This window comes from Corvus hawaiiensis, chromosome 24, assembly GCF_020740725.1.
Source record: "Corvus hawaiiensis isolate bCorHaw1 chromosome 24, bCorHaw1.pri.cur, whole genome shotgun sequence".
In the NCBI taxonomy this organism is placed as follows: domain Eukaryota; kingdom Metazoa; phylum Chordata; class Aves; order Passeriformes; family Corvidae; genus Corvus; species Corvus hawaiiensis.
Genome location: NC_063236.1, coordinates 9,921,819 through 9,935,347, shown reverse-complemented (window position 1 = coordinate 9,935,347; position 13,529 = coordinate 9,921,819). Strand labels below are relative to the sequence as shown.

The 13,529-nt window shown below is 51.5% G+C and overlaps 1 protein-coding gene across 1 annotated transcript; it reads left to right on the top strand.

The window, feature by feature from the left end:
- The first annotated feature begins 1,589 nt into the window (after nt 1–1,589).
- Nucleotides 1,590–11,948, top strand: PIGR (polymeric immunoglobulin receptor). The gene is made up of 11 exons (XM_048328463.1): nt 1,590–1,740; nt 4,934–5,029; nt 5,262–5,591; nt 5,752–6,081; nt 6,687–7,010; nt 7,377–7,691; nt 9,091–9,214; nt 9,716–9,834; nt 10,181–10,306; nt 10,431–10,489; nt 11,345–11,948. Exons 2-11 carry the CDS (start codon nt 4,948–4,950, stop codon nt 11,468–11,470), a joined length of 1,935 nt encoding a protein of 644 aa, XP_048184420.1. The 5' UTR covers nt 1,590–1,740; nt 4,934–4,947; the 3' UTR covers nt 11,471–11,948.
- Nucleotides 11,949–13,529: the final 1,581 nt, after the last annotated feature.

Sequence of the window (13,529 nt, the reverse complement as noted above, 5' to 3'; positions counted from 1 at the left end):
CCCGGCTATTTGGGGGTTATTTCCCTGAGGGAAAGGTAAAGCTGGGGAGGGGTGGGGAGGGAAGGATCTTTGTGGCTTCAGGGTTGCTCAGTGGGAGGCAAAATATCGGAGAATCATGGAGTGGTTTGGGTTGGAAGGGACTAGGTTGCTCAAAAAATGAGAATTTTCTGGTTTGTTTTTTTTGATTCTGATCCATGGAGTCATTTTCCAACACATAAACCACGTCTGATTTCAGTTTCTCAGACACCCACATTCCCAAGTGCTATTTTTCCTTCACCTCTTCTGCAGGGATATCCACAGCTTCAAAACCAGATCAGCTTCAGCCCAAGCACAGCCCAGCCCCGAGCAGCAGCGTGGGTTTTACACTCAGATCATGGTTCATGCTGCAATCTGCACTCCCCAAATAAAAGCAATCCGAAGGTTGTTTGTTTTCTGGAGATGCCAAAATGCTTTGGAACCTGGGACTTGGCAGGAAAACGCTTCCTCGTGTGCTAAAGCAAGGAAATACTTTTCAAATATATTTGCATGAGGCAACAGATTGGTTTTACTGGAAACCTTGAGGGTGAAAGGGGAGGTTTGGTTAAAAAAAAACCTGTTTGTTCGCCTTGGATTAATTTTTCCTTCTTGAGATGCACCAGCAGTTACAGGTTCCAGTGCTTCTGCCAGGATTTCCTCTGCCCATGGCCATCCCACCTTCCTCTGCAAGGTCTTAAATACACATTTCCATCCCTCTGCAGGATCCAGCAGGGAAGCTGATCCCGAGGGATCTGGCCTGGCAGAGTGGGAGCTCCAGGAGAGCAAACACAGCTGAGTCCACTGTGGTCCAGCCAGCACAACTCCATGGCCACGAGGCAAAAAAGTAATGCCAGCATTACCTGGGAAATGTTTGGAATGCCCAGGGAAGCAGCACTGGTGGGAAGCTTGGAGGGGATCGGGGTTTGCTCCCATCCAGGAGAGGTGGTGGTGGCTGTTCTCCTGGTCCAAGATCCCCACCAAGCACAGCAACAGCCAAAAGCTCCTTGCTCACCCCAAAAGCTGTGCATTCATGGAAAGAAAAGAGCTCAAAACCCTCAGCTAAACAAAAGATACTTCCAAGGCTGGCTTTAAGATCTGGCAAATCTGTCAAAGATCCCAATTCTGGGTCAGGATCTTGCTGCTCCCAGACACGGCAGGAATGCCTGGAGCTGCCATCCTGTCCAAACTCATCAGTTTTCCCTGAATGGATGAGAAAAGCTGCATGTGACCCCCCCCCCAGTTAGAAGGAATTCCTGCTTTTGCATCATTAAAACAAGGCAAAGCAAGGAATCACAGCTGCCCAAGCAAAAAGCTGGTGCGGGGTACCCAAAGGACCCTCCATGGACTTGACCCCACAGAGCCACCAGGCTGCTTCCCAAAGGAGGCAGAGGTGCCCTGGACCTTTCGTGAGAGCCCCCTGCCCTTGGGGTGGCTGTGATCAGGAGGGTGACAAGAGAGGGCACCCTGCAGGGACAGCAGAGCTGGGCTGGGCATTGGCTGCCCGGCCCTGCCGTGGGCTGGGGCTCACCTGGCAGCGCTGCTGGATGTTGTTCCTTTAAGGCACAACAGGTGGAAATGCAGGGCTGAAAGTGCAGCGAGTATTTAAACCAGGCTGGCAGTGCCAGAGCCCCACGGGGACCGGGACACCGCTCACTCACAGCAGGTCCAGGGTCAGCCTGAGAGGGAAAGCAAGAAGTGCCCAACACTGCAGGAGGAGCCCTGAGTGTAAGTAACGCTGCCTCGTCATCTTTGGGAATGCAAAACCTCTTGTAGGACCATGTTGGGATGGGGAAGGAGAAGAACACAAGTCTTGGGCCACTTTCGAGGACCCTTCCTCACACGGGAGGGAAGCTGCGGTTTGGAACCATTTCATGTTCAGGGCTCACTGGTGAGAGGCTGATTTCTCCTGAAAGAGCCATAGGAACAGGCTTATGGCAGTCATGGTTTCTTCTCTGCAGTAGATTTTTAATATTTAATTTCTTGGGGGGAGAAAATTATTAATTATCATTACAATATTTGCATTAAGTTTTAACACAGGAATTAAAAGTTAGTAAATATTACTGTAGTAATCTAAATTTTGCCACTCAGCCTGAGGTCATTACAGACTTTTGAATGCCAGCAGGCAGATTTTGAAATTTCAGAAGAGAATTGGTGCGGTTCTGTCCTAAAGGAGCTGCTTCAGAAGCTCCCTGAGAAGCTTGTACAGTTAACAGGAAGATAAACAGAAACTGGAGCTTGAGTGAATGGGCTGGACATCCTAAAAGTGAAATCAGAGAAGCCTGGCAGAGCCCTGTCCCATCCAGGCCAGGGGAGGTGTGGGCTCCTGCACACCTGAATTCCTACTCTGCAAAGGGAGCATTCCTATAGATTCAATACATTTCTGAGTATTCTGATAAACATCCCCTCATTGCAACTGTTAATGAATCCACCCTGGCACCATCAATCCCTCCAGGCTGAGCTGAACAAGTGCTCTTGGGCCATGGAATGTTCCTGCTCCTTGCAGGAAGAGGAGAATTAAACCAAAATTATTTAGTAGTGCTGGAGCTGGTTTCACTTTCCAGCCCAAGAAACAGATGAACCATGAAGGTCTGATCTGGAAAGCAACAAGTTGGTGCGTGGGGAATCCAACAGCTTAAAGGAACATAAAATTAGGTCTCAGGTTAGTGTAGAGTGGATCCAACAGCTGAAAGGAACACGGAATTGGGCCAGCAGCACAGTCCCAGCTGGGATTTCAGTCACCGCTGTGAGAGCTGCCTGTTTATTCTATTTCATTTCTTTTCTGGAGTTTGTTGCTCACATGTTTAACTGACAGAAACAGTTCAGAGCGTCCTAAGCACTGCAGGCATTCCTAAAAACTGCTGATTTCTTGGTAAATCCTGATAATCTTCAGTAAACTCTGCCTGGGTGTTTCTGCTCACAGCATCACAAAACGAGCCCCTCCCATTCATTCTCTCCTCATTGTAAAGGGGGTCTCTGTTTGGAACTGGAAACGTTCATTTTCTGCACGTGTTGGGTCAGCTTGATCTTCTATCTGGAAGGTGATTGCACATTCTGAACCCTGTGAAAATGGGGTGGATTGGGGGCTTTTCCCCATTCCACTCCCCCCAAATAAAACTCACGGCAAGGCAAGGTAAGCAGTGACCTTGATGGGCGGTTGAAGATGTAGAAAATCCAGTCCTGTGCAGGATGAAATTTGTTGCTGTGCCCTTTTCCTGGGCACAGAAGCCTCCAGCACCTCCTCACAGCACAGCTCTCCCTACAACCATTTGCATCTGCACAGCTTCCCCACGGGTCAAAGGGATTTGAGTGGGAAAATATTTCCAATATATAAAATATATAGAATATATCACCTCAGTATAGAATGTATTACCTCTGTGTTGTTATTTCTCAACTATTTGAATAGCAGCAAACATTCCAAAAAACACCAGAAGGGCTCCCAGGCTGGAATGACAAATGTCACAACCAAACCCTGGTGTTTTGCTGGGCCCATGGCACGGCCTTGACACGGGTCGTCGTTAGGAGCAATAGTTAATATCTAATGGGCCAGACTGGGCTGACCCCTGGAAATCCCCACAGAAGGAATTCAGCAGAATTTGGGAACTGAGCTCTGGTGTTCCACACCCAGACAGAGCAGCTGCTGGCTCAGGTTTGCCCAAGTCAGGGCTCAGTCCTGGTGTCTTCCAAATCATCATAAATCTGAAGATAATTCTCCCTAGGGCTGACAGAATCCCAAAAGCACAACAGAAATGTGAGGAAAGTCCTGTAATGGATGAGATTTGGAAGAGCCAGCCTGGCCAGAGAGCATTTGCTGCTGGAAACCTGGAAAATATCAAAATTTAGGCATAAAATAGCACTGGAGAGGAAGGGGATGGTCCCAACCAGGTTGTCCTGGAAATGCCCTTCCCTACCCCACAAAACAACGTGGTCTGTATCCCAAGAACAGTTGAATTTTTTGAAGAAATCAGAATAACAGATTATTTCAACTTTGCCAAAATGGGCAAGGCTGAACTGGGGTCCTGCTTGCACCACAGAGTGAGGGCTGGGGGGCACTGAGGTGACCATCAGCCAGCGGAGCTGCTGTGAGCCCAGAGCAAATATCAAGGCCCTCTTTGTGCCACGTTGTTTACTTTCTGCAGAATTTGTTATGTTTGCCTTGCTGGCTACTTCTGGGATGTGTTTGAAAGAGAATTTTTCATGCTCAGTGAGTTAATTATTAGCCACCTACCAGTGGCCATTGAGCAAGGAGAAATCACAATACAAGGAAGAGGCACAACAGAACACCTTTGATCTTAACAGGGAAATAAAAGCTTTTCTCTTCTGCTGGGAATTACCCTTAATAAAATTGTCACTCGATGCCTTGAAATCAAATTCCTCCGCTTGTTTATAAGGGTTTTCCTTGGCACCTCTCATCAGCTCCTGTGGGTGCCTTCCGTGAACTTGGAATGGGCAGGTGGATCAGGAGCTGTGCTCAGGAAATGCCCAATAAAATCTGATTTTTGGAGGAGCAGAGCTGAGGCAAATCCCTGCAGCTCACTCAGTTCCTCAGCAGCCGGGGAAAGAAAAAAAAATAGAGGTGAAAATATCACCATTTTTCCTCTTTTGTGTGTCCTTGGACAGAGCAGGGAAACAAAGAGCAGCCACCAAATACAGGCTTCAGGCAGGAATTCTGTGACAGAGGGAATATTGGAGTGTTGGGATGAGATCCATGGGCAGTCCTGTTGCCATGCAGCATCACTGGCAAGAACAGAGTTACCAACTCCCTCTCTCCTATTCAATTCCTTGATAGGAGCAATTAAAAACCGCATTTCTCCCAACTTCAAGTAGCCCCAACCCTCATATCCTCAAAGCACGAAGACTATTAGATGGTTAACATGTTGCAAGTGTGATTATTCACCACATTCTTCCACATCTTTTCCAGGGAATGCAAGAAAAATGACTCTGCTGGCGTTGCTGTTCCTGCTCGCCTTGCTCCCAGCGGGATCTGCAAAGAGCAGACACCTCCCCAAGGCAAGCAGTGAGTGTCACCTGCCCGGGGCACAGGTCTTGGGGTGGCCAGGGACAGGAGGTGACATTGGGAAGGGAGGAGGAGGGTCCGGAGAGCATCTTTATCTCACAGGTGCCCCTCGGTGCCACGGGACCCCGCGGGCACCTGCTGCTGCCCAGCCCTGGGGCCGCCCCGTTGCCCTGGGACACGTGGCCAGCGTGGCTCGTGGGGCACTCACACCCGGCCTGTCCTCCCCTCGCAGTCTCCAGCCCCGTGTTCGGCCCGCGGCAGGTCCATGGCGTGCTGGGCGGCTCGGTCACCGTGAAATGCTTCTACCCGGCCACCTCGGTGAACAGACACGACAGGAAGTACTGGTGCAAGGAGTCGGGCTCCAGGTGTGTGACCATGGTGTCCACGAACTACGTCGCTCCGAGCTACCAGGACAGAGTCTCCCTCACTGACCACCCCGAGGCAGAGAACTTCCAGATCAACATCTCGGCGCTGGGGCTGGAGGACTCCGGCTCCTACCAGTGTGGTCTTGGGGTCAATGGCAGAGGGCTCTCCTACAGAGTCACTCTCACTGTTGCTGAAGGTAATCACAGACTCCCTAAAATACCATTTTCTTTCAGTTTTCCCCCCTCTCCCTTTTAAACAAGGCTCCACCGATGGCCTGCCCGGTGTCTGAGAGCTGCAGGTGCTCGGTGCTCTCAGGAAAGTTTCATTTCAGCCCCTGCCTGTGTCTCTGTGCACAGCCCCACCTGTTCCTGAGGCGGCTGAGCTCTTCTACGTGAAGCTCCGCAGCACCTGGACCGTGTCCTGCAGCTTTGGGCCGGAGACTGCCGACATGAAGAGATACCTGTGCAAGAAGGACAAGGAGGGCTGCCGGACCATTGTCAACAGCTATCAGGAAATTGATGATGCCTTCAAAGGCAGAGCTCTGCTGACTTTTGAGGAGCCTCTAGGCTCATTCAGTGTCACGATGACCCAGATGGACTGGGAAGACGCAGGCTTGTACTACTGTGGGACCAGCGAATATGGGAGCGGAGGAAAATCGAAGGAACTGGACGTGTTTGTCTATGAGGGTGAGCTGTTCCCAGTGTGTTTTCCCCTTCCTCTTTCTTTCTCTTCAGGAGCATCACCAGCAGTCTCACTTCATTTAGCAAGAACTCAAATTTCTCTTTGCTATTACCCTGTTCTCTCATCTAAATACTTCTTTCTGTTCATTTAACCACCTGTAATGTACTAAACCATTGCTATATAAAGCTTGTATCCAGACTTCGCCTTCCCAGCAGTGGGTAGCTCTGTTCCCCAGCCCAAAACTCCAGGAGACAAATTCCAACGCCAGTCAGAGGCAAGCAATCTGTCTCTTCAAGCCTCTACTTCCTTAAATCCCAAACTGACAGATATAGATGCTCCCTCTAGCAAAGGGAAAAAAGCTTTGGAATGTCTGTCCACAAAGCCAACAAACACCCAGAGAACTTGGGGAAAAGCAAGGCCTGGCTGACCCTTTAGTATCAATTCCCACCAGTGCCAGGACAGTCTCCTGCTGGGTGCCCCCCTGAGCTTTGCCTGGCCTTGCTTTACCCACAGCAGTTTTGTTTGATCTGATAATGTTGGTTTTCTTGGGAGAGTGCCCCATGGACACAAGTGAGGCGTTTGTAACTGCTCATTTCATTCTCACCAACAGACAAAAACTTCCCTCAGTTAAAGACCACGGTAACCGGGATAAAAGGAAGTTCGGCAACTTTCGAGTGCCTCTATGATCCTCTAAAGAAATCCACCACGAGGATCTGGTGCAAGTGGAGAGTCCAGGGATGTGACAAGATCATCGACAACACTGGGTACGTGAAGTACTCGTACGAGGGAAGAGTGGCCATGTTCGAGAACCCCGGAAACAAAACCGTCACCATCGTCCTGAACCAGCTGGAGGCCAAGGACCAAGGCTTTTACTGGTGCATGTCAAATGAGCTGAAGGAGCAGCAATCATCAACGGAGCTGAAGGTTGTAGACGGTAAGAGCTGTGCACTGGCGGTTCTCTGCCTGCTCAGGAGGTACAAATCCACCTCCTGAGCACCCCAAGTGAGCAATCTGGCGTTTTGGGAAGAGACGTGAGCTCCAAGCCTGAACTCACGCCAGCAGCTTTACAACTGAGACAGAAAGGTTCCGTTTTGTGGGAATTTTCACAGAAAATTCTCATTTAAGTGTTTCTTAAGCCTTGCAAGACAAGAACCATAAACACCCTCTTTAGCCTTAATTTAGCAACGCCAGGAGCACTTTCCCTTGGAGCTCCATCCCCAGCAGCACCGTTACCTGCTGGCAGCCATCCCCACCACCGAAACCACTCACAGCAGCCCTGATGTCCCGTTTGCCCTTGCAGGAGAGCCTGGGCTGACTGGCAAGAAGGAAGTGGAGGCACCAGTGGGCTCCCGGCTGGGTTTGACCTGCTCCTACCCCTGCAAGTACTACTCCTACGAGAAGTACTGGTGCAAGTGGAACTACACCGGCTGCCCCGTGCTGCCAGCGCAGGACCAGGGGCTGCCGGGGCCAAGTGCCACCTGTAACACGTCCAACAAGACGGTCGTGCTGAGCTTTGACCCGGTGACGGAGGAAGATGAAGGCTGGTACTGGTGCGGGGTGAAGCGCAACGGGCTCTTCGGGGAAGTCATGGCCGTGCAGCTGCGGGTGGCCGCAGGTGAGCCCCGGGCAGGGCTGCTCCGCTGGCCCGGCTCTGACCGCGCTCCCTTCTGCCCGGGGAGGTCTCTCCATCACCGCTAGGCTGCAGCACCGCAAAACAGAAGCGCTGCCGCCCAGCATCTCCCGGAGGTGCCAGCAGCGCCCTGCTTTGCACCATCTGCCTTCGGTGCTTTCATCCGCTCCGTTTTGACTTCCCAGTCATGAAACTGATGCCTTTTCCTGGTCTTAAAATCAAGAGGCATACACGGTTAAAAGGGGAAAAGGGATTTTACCTTGGTATTTATTGTAAGGATCCTTAGGTGCACACGTCCAGGTCATGTGCATCGAGATGCACCCCGCCGAGTCTGTCTCTGTGTCTTCCCCCCTCCCAACATTGGGTATAACATTATAGATTTTACTAATTAGCAGATCTATCAAAGATTCCCCAATGAGAGGCTCAAGTCAGCCCCCCTCCCCAAGGAACCTTCCCCTGCATGGTTCTATCTTGGTTTACAGAATATGTTCTGGAGAGGACCTTGGGCTCTGGGGCACACTGATCCCTGGCTACGAAGCTTCTAAAATGTTGAGTCTCTCAGCTTGATAAACAAGTCTAAGAATGTCAGCAAAAAGCACTGAGAATACAGAAGTTGTAAAAAGGTATAACAGGGGTATAAAAGAAAAGGCAAAAATCTTCATGGCATCAAAACATCCAATCTAAAACTCACTTCTTTCCATGCATGTTTTACTTTTAACCCCCGAATTATTGCTATTCAGTTTGTACCATCATTGAGTTTAGGCAACACCTGGCACCTTTCAGGTGAAGAACTGATCCAGTGCAAGGATCTCGCTCCAGGGAACTTCTTGTCTTAATAAAAACCAGGAAACCAGTAAGGAGCAGGAAAAGCTGACACCAACAGCAAGGGGCTTGGTCTCAGCTTTGGTGGAATATCTTGGAATTGAAATGGTTTTGGGGGAGGAACATTTTTAGAAGCAGAGAAAGGGAACAGCTCTGGGTATCCCATATTTAGCCACCCTAAGTGGGTGATGGCCAAAGTGAAAAGAGAAAGAAACAACCTTATTTCATTGCTTTTGATGGGCAAGGAGCCAGGAGTAAAAGCAAAGCAGGGATGCAAAGTTTGATCTGGACATATTAGAGGCAGAACTTAGAAATTTGAGCCTTTTTACTTAGAAATGCAAGACTTTCAAAAGTTCACAGGCAGAGAGAGCCTGCTTGACATTTTCACAGTAAATTATTTGGTGTGAGATCGTTTCAGATCTCAAACCCCCATTTTGAAGAGGCTCTCATGGAAAGCCAAAACCCACAGCAGCTCCACGTCTACGAAACACATCCAAATAGTTTTTGTGTCCAATTCTCATGCCGTTGCTCACTGACCACCCTCCTTCCCCGGGGCACACAGGGAACGATGCCAGGCACAGCCCAGAGCTCCTGGATGTTGGCGATTCCAGCCCCGAGTCCGGAGCTGCTCCCCCGGGAGGAGCCTACAGCGATGCCGAGGTGCGAAAAGGAGCTTCCCCAGAAAGGTTGGTTCTCTCCCTCCCCTGCCGTTTATCATTTTTGTGGGGTTTGGATGGACCCGTTGTGGTTGCTGTGTTTGTGCACCCTGGCTGTGTTGTTTAGCAACACAAAAATCATCTTATCCACAAAGAACTTTACTCTAAATGTCAGAGAAGATAAAAAATGACAGCAAAGGGCAAGATGACTCACGATTAATCTCTACTTCAAGCAAATAGTATCAGAAGGAAATTATTAGAAATTCCAGGTACAAAACAGCTATTTGAAAGTACTTTTGTTAATATTAGATAATTTTCCTTCACGTATTTATGACCAAGCTGCTGATGGAGCTGTTTCAGCACAACCTCTAGCCTATATTTTTATTTGGTTTTTATTAATTATATGTGCTAGGATCCAGTTCATTTATTGAAATGCATCATGCTCACTCAGAATTACCATCCTACCCAGATTCAGCCTGCTGGATTTTCACATGTATCATCCTCAGTGAGATCTCCTTCCCTCTGTTCCAGCTCTGATGAAAGCCACGGCTCCAACACTCTTGCCTTGGTGCTGGGCCCTCTTGCTGGGCTGATCCTGATCGTCGTGACAGCTTTTGCCATTGTCAAATACAGGCAGATGAAGAGATCTGGTGAGTCCCTGCCTTTCTGGGCTCCCAAGAAACTGCAGCAGCACTAAGTTAAATCAATACCCACGTGCTGGGCTCAGCTGCTCTCCTGGTGCCACACCAGGATGGGCAGGGGAGGTCCCTGCTTCTCCAATGACCCCATCCAGAGAGCTCCAGCTCCCTGCTCCTCCCACTGAGCCCATCCACAGGGCTCCAACTCCCAGAGCGCCCAGGCTGAGACAGAGCCCAGCCCTCCCTGGGCTTTGCCCATTGTGCCACACGGCATCGCCTGGCACGGAGCGTTTGGGTTTGAACGTGCTCCCACCCAGTCTGAGCGAGACCTGAGGGATTTTCTCCTCCCTCTCACCAGACCTGGTGTCCGTGGGGAGCTACAGGACGAACATCAGCATGTCAGACTTTGAAAGCGTCAGGGACTACAGCGCCAGCAACAGCGCCTGCGTGAAGGACAGCCAGGAGACCCCCATGGGGCAGGACGGTGAGTGGCTGACCCCAGCCCTGCCCCGGGCTCAGCCCTTCCTTGCTGAAATACCCCACAAAAGCCACAGAAACACCTGCCAGCCCCTGCCCCCTCCCCAACACCTCCCTTTCTCTGCCTGCAGAGTTCATCACCACCACGGACACTCTGGAAAGCGCTGCCGACACAAAGAAGGCAAAAAGGGTAAGAGGAGGCAGGAGAGAGGCCACTGACCCGGGAGACGTGGCCACAGCCCTGCAGTCTGTGCAACAGGGTGTCTCCTCCCAGGGGCTTTATTTACACCCAGCAATGTAAAATGCTCTCCATTTTACCCCGATCCAGCACCTGCTGTGGACCAGCCCCCGTGGGTGGTCTCACCCCTGTCCTGACTCCCTGTTTCAGCAGAGACAATTGCAGCAGTCACTTTGCTTCAAGAAATAAACCAGAGCAGCCCCAGGCAGTGTCAGGAAGGTTGGGATTGTTACCAGAAATGGGAAACATTGGGATAAGCAGATGGCTGGAAACCAGAGCACATCCCACTTTTCAGTGGTACAGGGGGCACAGGGAGGGCTCTGCCATTGCAAGGGCTGCTCCTCAGATCCCTGCCTTCCCCTAATTTTCTCTGCCTCTCCCTGCCCTCTCCTGCCTCTCCTCCCCTCAGGTAAGATCATGGTCCAGTGGCACCACTTGGCAGTGGCTGAAGGTGCCAGAATCAAGCCTGTGTTTTTCAAAGTCCCTACCAACAGGTGAGGTGTAGGTGTTGTAAGTGCCAGGAGCTGAACTGGAGCAATAAAGGAAGTTCGGGGAACCAGTAAAGCCCAGCAGGTGTAGGACAGGGGAGCTGGATGCCAACACCCAGGGACAGGCTTGCCACGCATTCCCAAACCTAAAAACATTTGGGGTCTTCCCAGGGGTGATGCTCACACCGGCACCAGCGTGACCCACTGGATTGTCCCACTCCTCCAGTGTCCCCGTGTTATCCTGAGATATCCCCAAAATGCTGCCCTCTCTCCTGCTGCCCATCCCCATCCCCTGACTGTGTCCTCCTGTCCTTCCCAGAGCTCCAAGGAGGATGCTGACCTCGCCTACTCCTCCTTCCTCGTCACCTCCGACAGCATCGCCCAGGACAGCTCCAGGGGGGACAGCACTGTCCTGGACGTGTCCCCCAAGCAGGACCAGGTCTGAGGGGGAGGTGGCAGCGCCTGGGACCAGCTCTGCCTTGAGGATCACGATGTCAGCCAGCAACACTCTTCATTGCTGCCACAACTTGCTATAGCTTGACCTCTTTTTGCTTAAATTCAGCTTCAAGCGGTGATTTAGGAGGAATCGTTTGATGCCAGAGGGGGCTGGGCTGGAAGTGCAGGACTGAGTGAGGAGGCTGGGCCGGGGAGCAGCAGGAACTCGAGCGGCTCATCCCACCAGCAGCCCCAGTCCCAGCACTGAGGTCTCACGGGCCAGAAGGAGCATTGGGAAAAAAAAAAAAAAAAAAAAAAGAAAATAAAAAAAACCCATTTTGTTTTAAAGGCAGCTGGAAAACCCTTCAGAACAGCATCTGACGCTTTTGATTCCTCTAAGCTTTTGCGACCTGTGGGCAGCACCTGCAGGCCAGACACGGTCTGGAGTTTTTTGTATGCACGAGCAATAAAGAATCCAGTGGCTTTCAGCAGACTGGGGAACTCATGGTCTGTGGGGTATCACAGGAGAGCCCACCCAGAGAGGCACAGAAAGGGTGGGAAAAGCTGAATATTCCACAGATAAAGCGGTGTAGGAAGCTGTAATGACCAAGAGGTGACCACGGCGGGCTGGGTTCGCTGGCAGACACTGAGTTTCATTGCGGATAAAACACAAATTATTCCTGAATTGTGCACTTGCCGTGCTGGGATGAGCGGGGCAGCAGCTCCCCCCGCTCAGCGGTTCTCACACCCACATTGCCCCGGTCAGCACCTCCCTGCCAGCCCCCAAAGGGAGCTGAGGGCTCACCTGCACCGTCCCCAGGGCTGCATCCCTGTGGGAAGGGGTTTGGAATCGGGAAAGGCGTGGAGGGGCCGGGACACGTCCGCACCCGCCCGGAGCTGCTGGAAGGGAGGGAATGTCTGACTCTGGTGCAACAGGAAAGGCGAGAGCCTGGAAAGCGTCCCCGGGGGGGGCAGCAGCGACAGCAGAACGCTCGGGTTTGGAAATTTCTGAGAGGAGAAAACCCCTTTTGCTCTCCCTTCGCAAATCCTCTTCCTCCTCAGCCTGCCCGACGGCGTCCTCTGCTCAGCTCCGCTCCTCCCTCACTGCCCGGGAGTGGCCGGGATGAGCTGAACTCCGGGAGAGGAGCAGGGGCTGAGCATCCCGCAGCCCTCCTGCACCCCTCAGCCCTGGCAGCTGCCTGCTGCGACCCCCGCTCCTTCCCACTGCTGGCATCGCCAGCTGGCATCCCGTTTCCGAAGGGGAATGGCCCTGGGCTGCTGCCGTGCCCTGCGGTGGGTACAGAAGTGTAAAATCCCTGGTTGAGGTGAAAGCAGGGAGCCTGGCATGGACTGAGGCGTGCAACACACGGGGTGTGATCAATGGATAGGATGAACTGTGATGGTTCCAACATAAGCTGAAGGTGTGGAACAGAACCCTCAAGCTGTGATCCAGAGCCCAAAAAGATCCATGAGGAACTCACCAGGCAGCCCCTGTGTCACCAGGTGTCAACTGATTTCCTGCGGTCAGGAATCACAACTGATTCCTGTGGTCCCTCCCTGCAGTCCCTCACTGCATCCCAGCATCATTCCCGGTGGTTGTTCTTCAACGGAGAGTTGTGGAAAATCCCAGGTGTCTGTCTTTCCTAAAAGAGTGATGGAGCTGAAAAAGCAGCTCTCCTGAGCACTGCCAGAGCATGGGGAGATGAATTCACCTGTTCGTGCCCTGACACCTGGACAAATGAAACCCATGAGAAAGCAGATGAACAGAATCAAAGCCCTGAGAAGCTCCCCTTTGGCATAAGCCAATATTTGAAGGAGGACAGTGAGCAGTAAAAGATCTTCCATCCGAAAATGAACGACCAAATGTCACTCGGCGTGACACACGTGCTGTAGGGAAATGCTGGTGCTGTCCCCCAGCCGGGATTGAGGGTGGCACCAGCAACATCCAAAGAGGGAGAGAACAGACCAGAGCTATAAACAATGCTCAGTAAAAATGATCTTGGGGACAAACTGGGAGGATTTAGCAGCACTGAGGTCTGAGTTTGGTGTTTCTGGCATGCCCAGAAGGA

What these genes read in the sequence shown, in the direction of transcription:
- PIGR (XM_048328463.1), top strand. Translation starts at nt 4,948, where the DNA reads ATGACTCTGCTGGCGTTGCTGTTCCTGCTCGCCTTGCTCCCAGCGGGA. An exon ending in GGACGTGTTTGTCTATGAGG is followed by an intron (nt 6,082 to 6,686) that starts GTGAGCTGTTCC and finishes TCTCACCAACAG; the next exon opens with ACAAAAACTTCCCTCAGTTA. An exon ending in AAAGGAGCTTCCCCAGAAAG is followed by an intron (nt 9,215 to 9,715) that starts GTTGGTTCTCTC and finishes CCTCTGTTCCAG; the next exon opens with CTCTGATGAAAGCCACGGCT.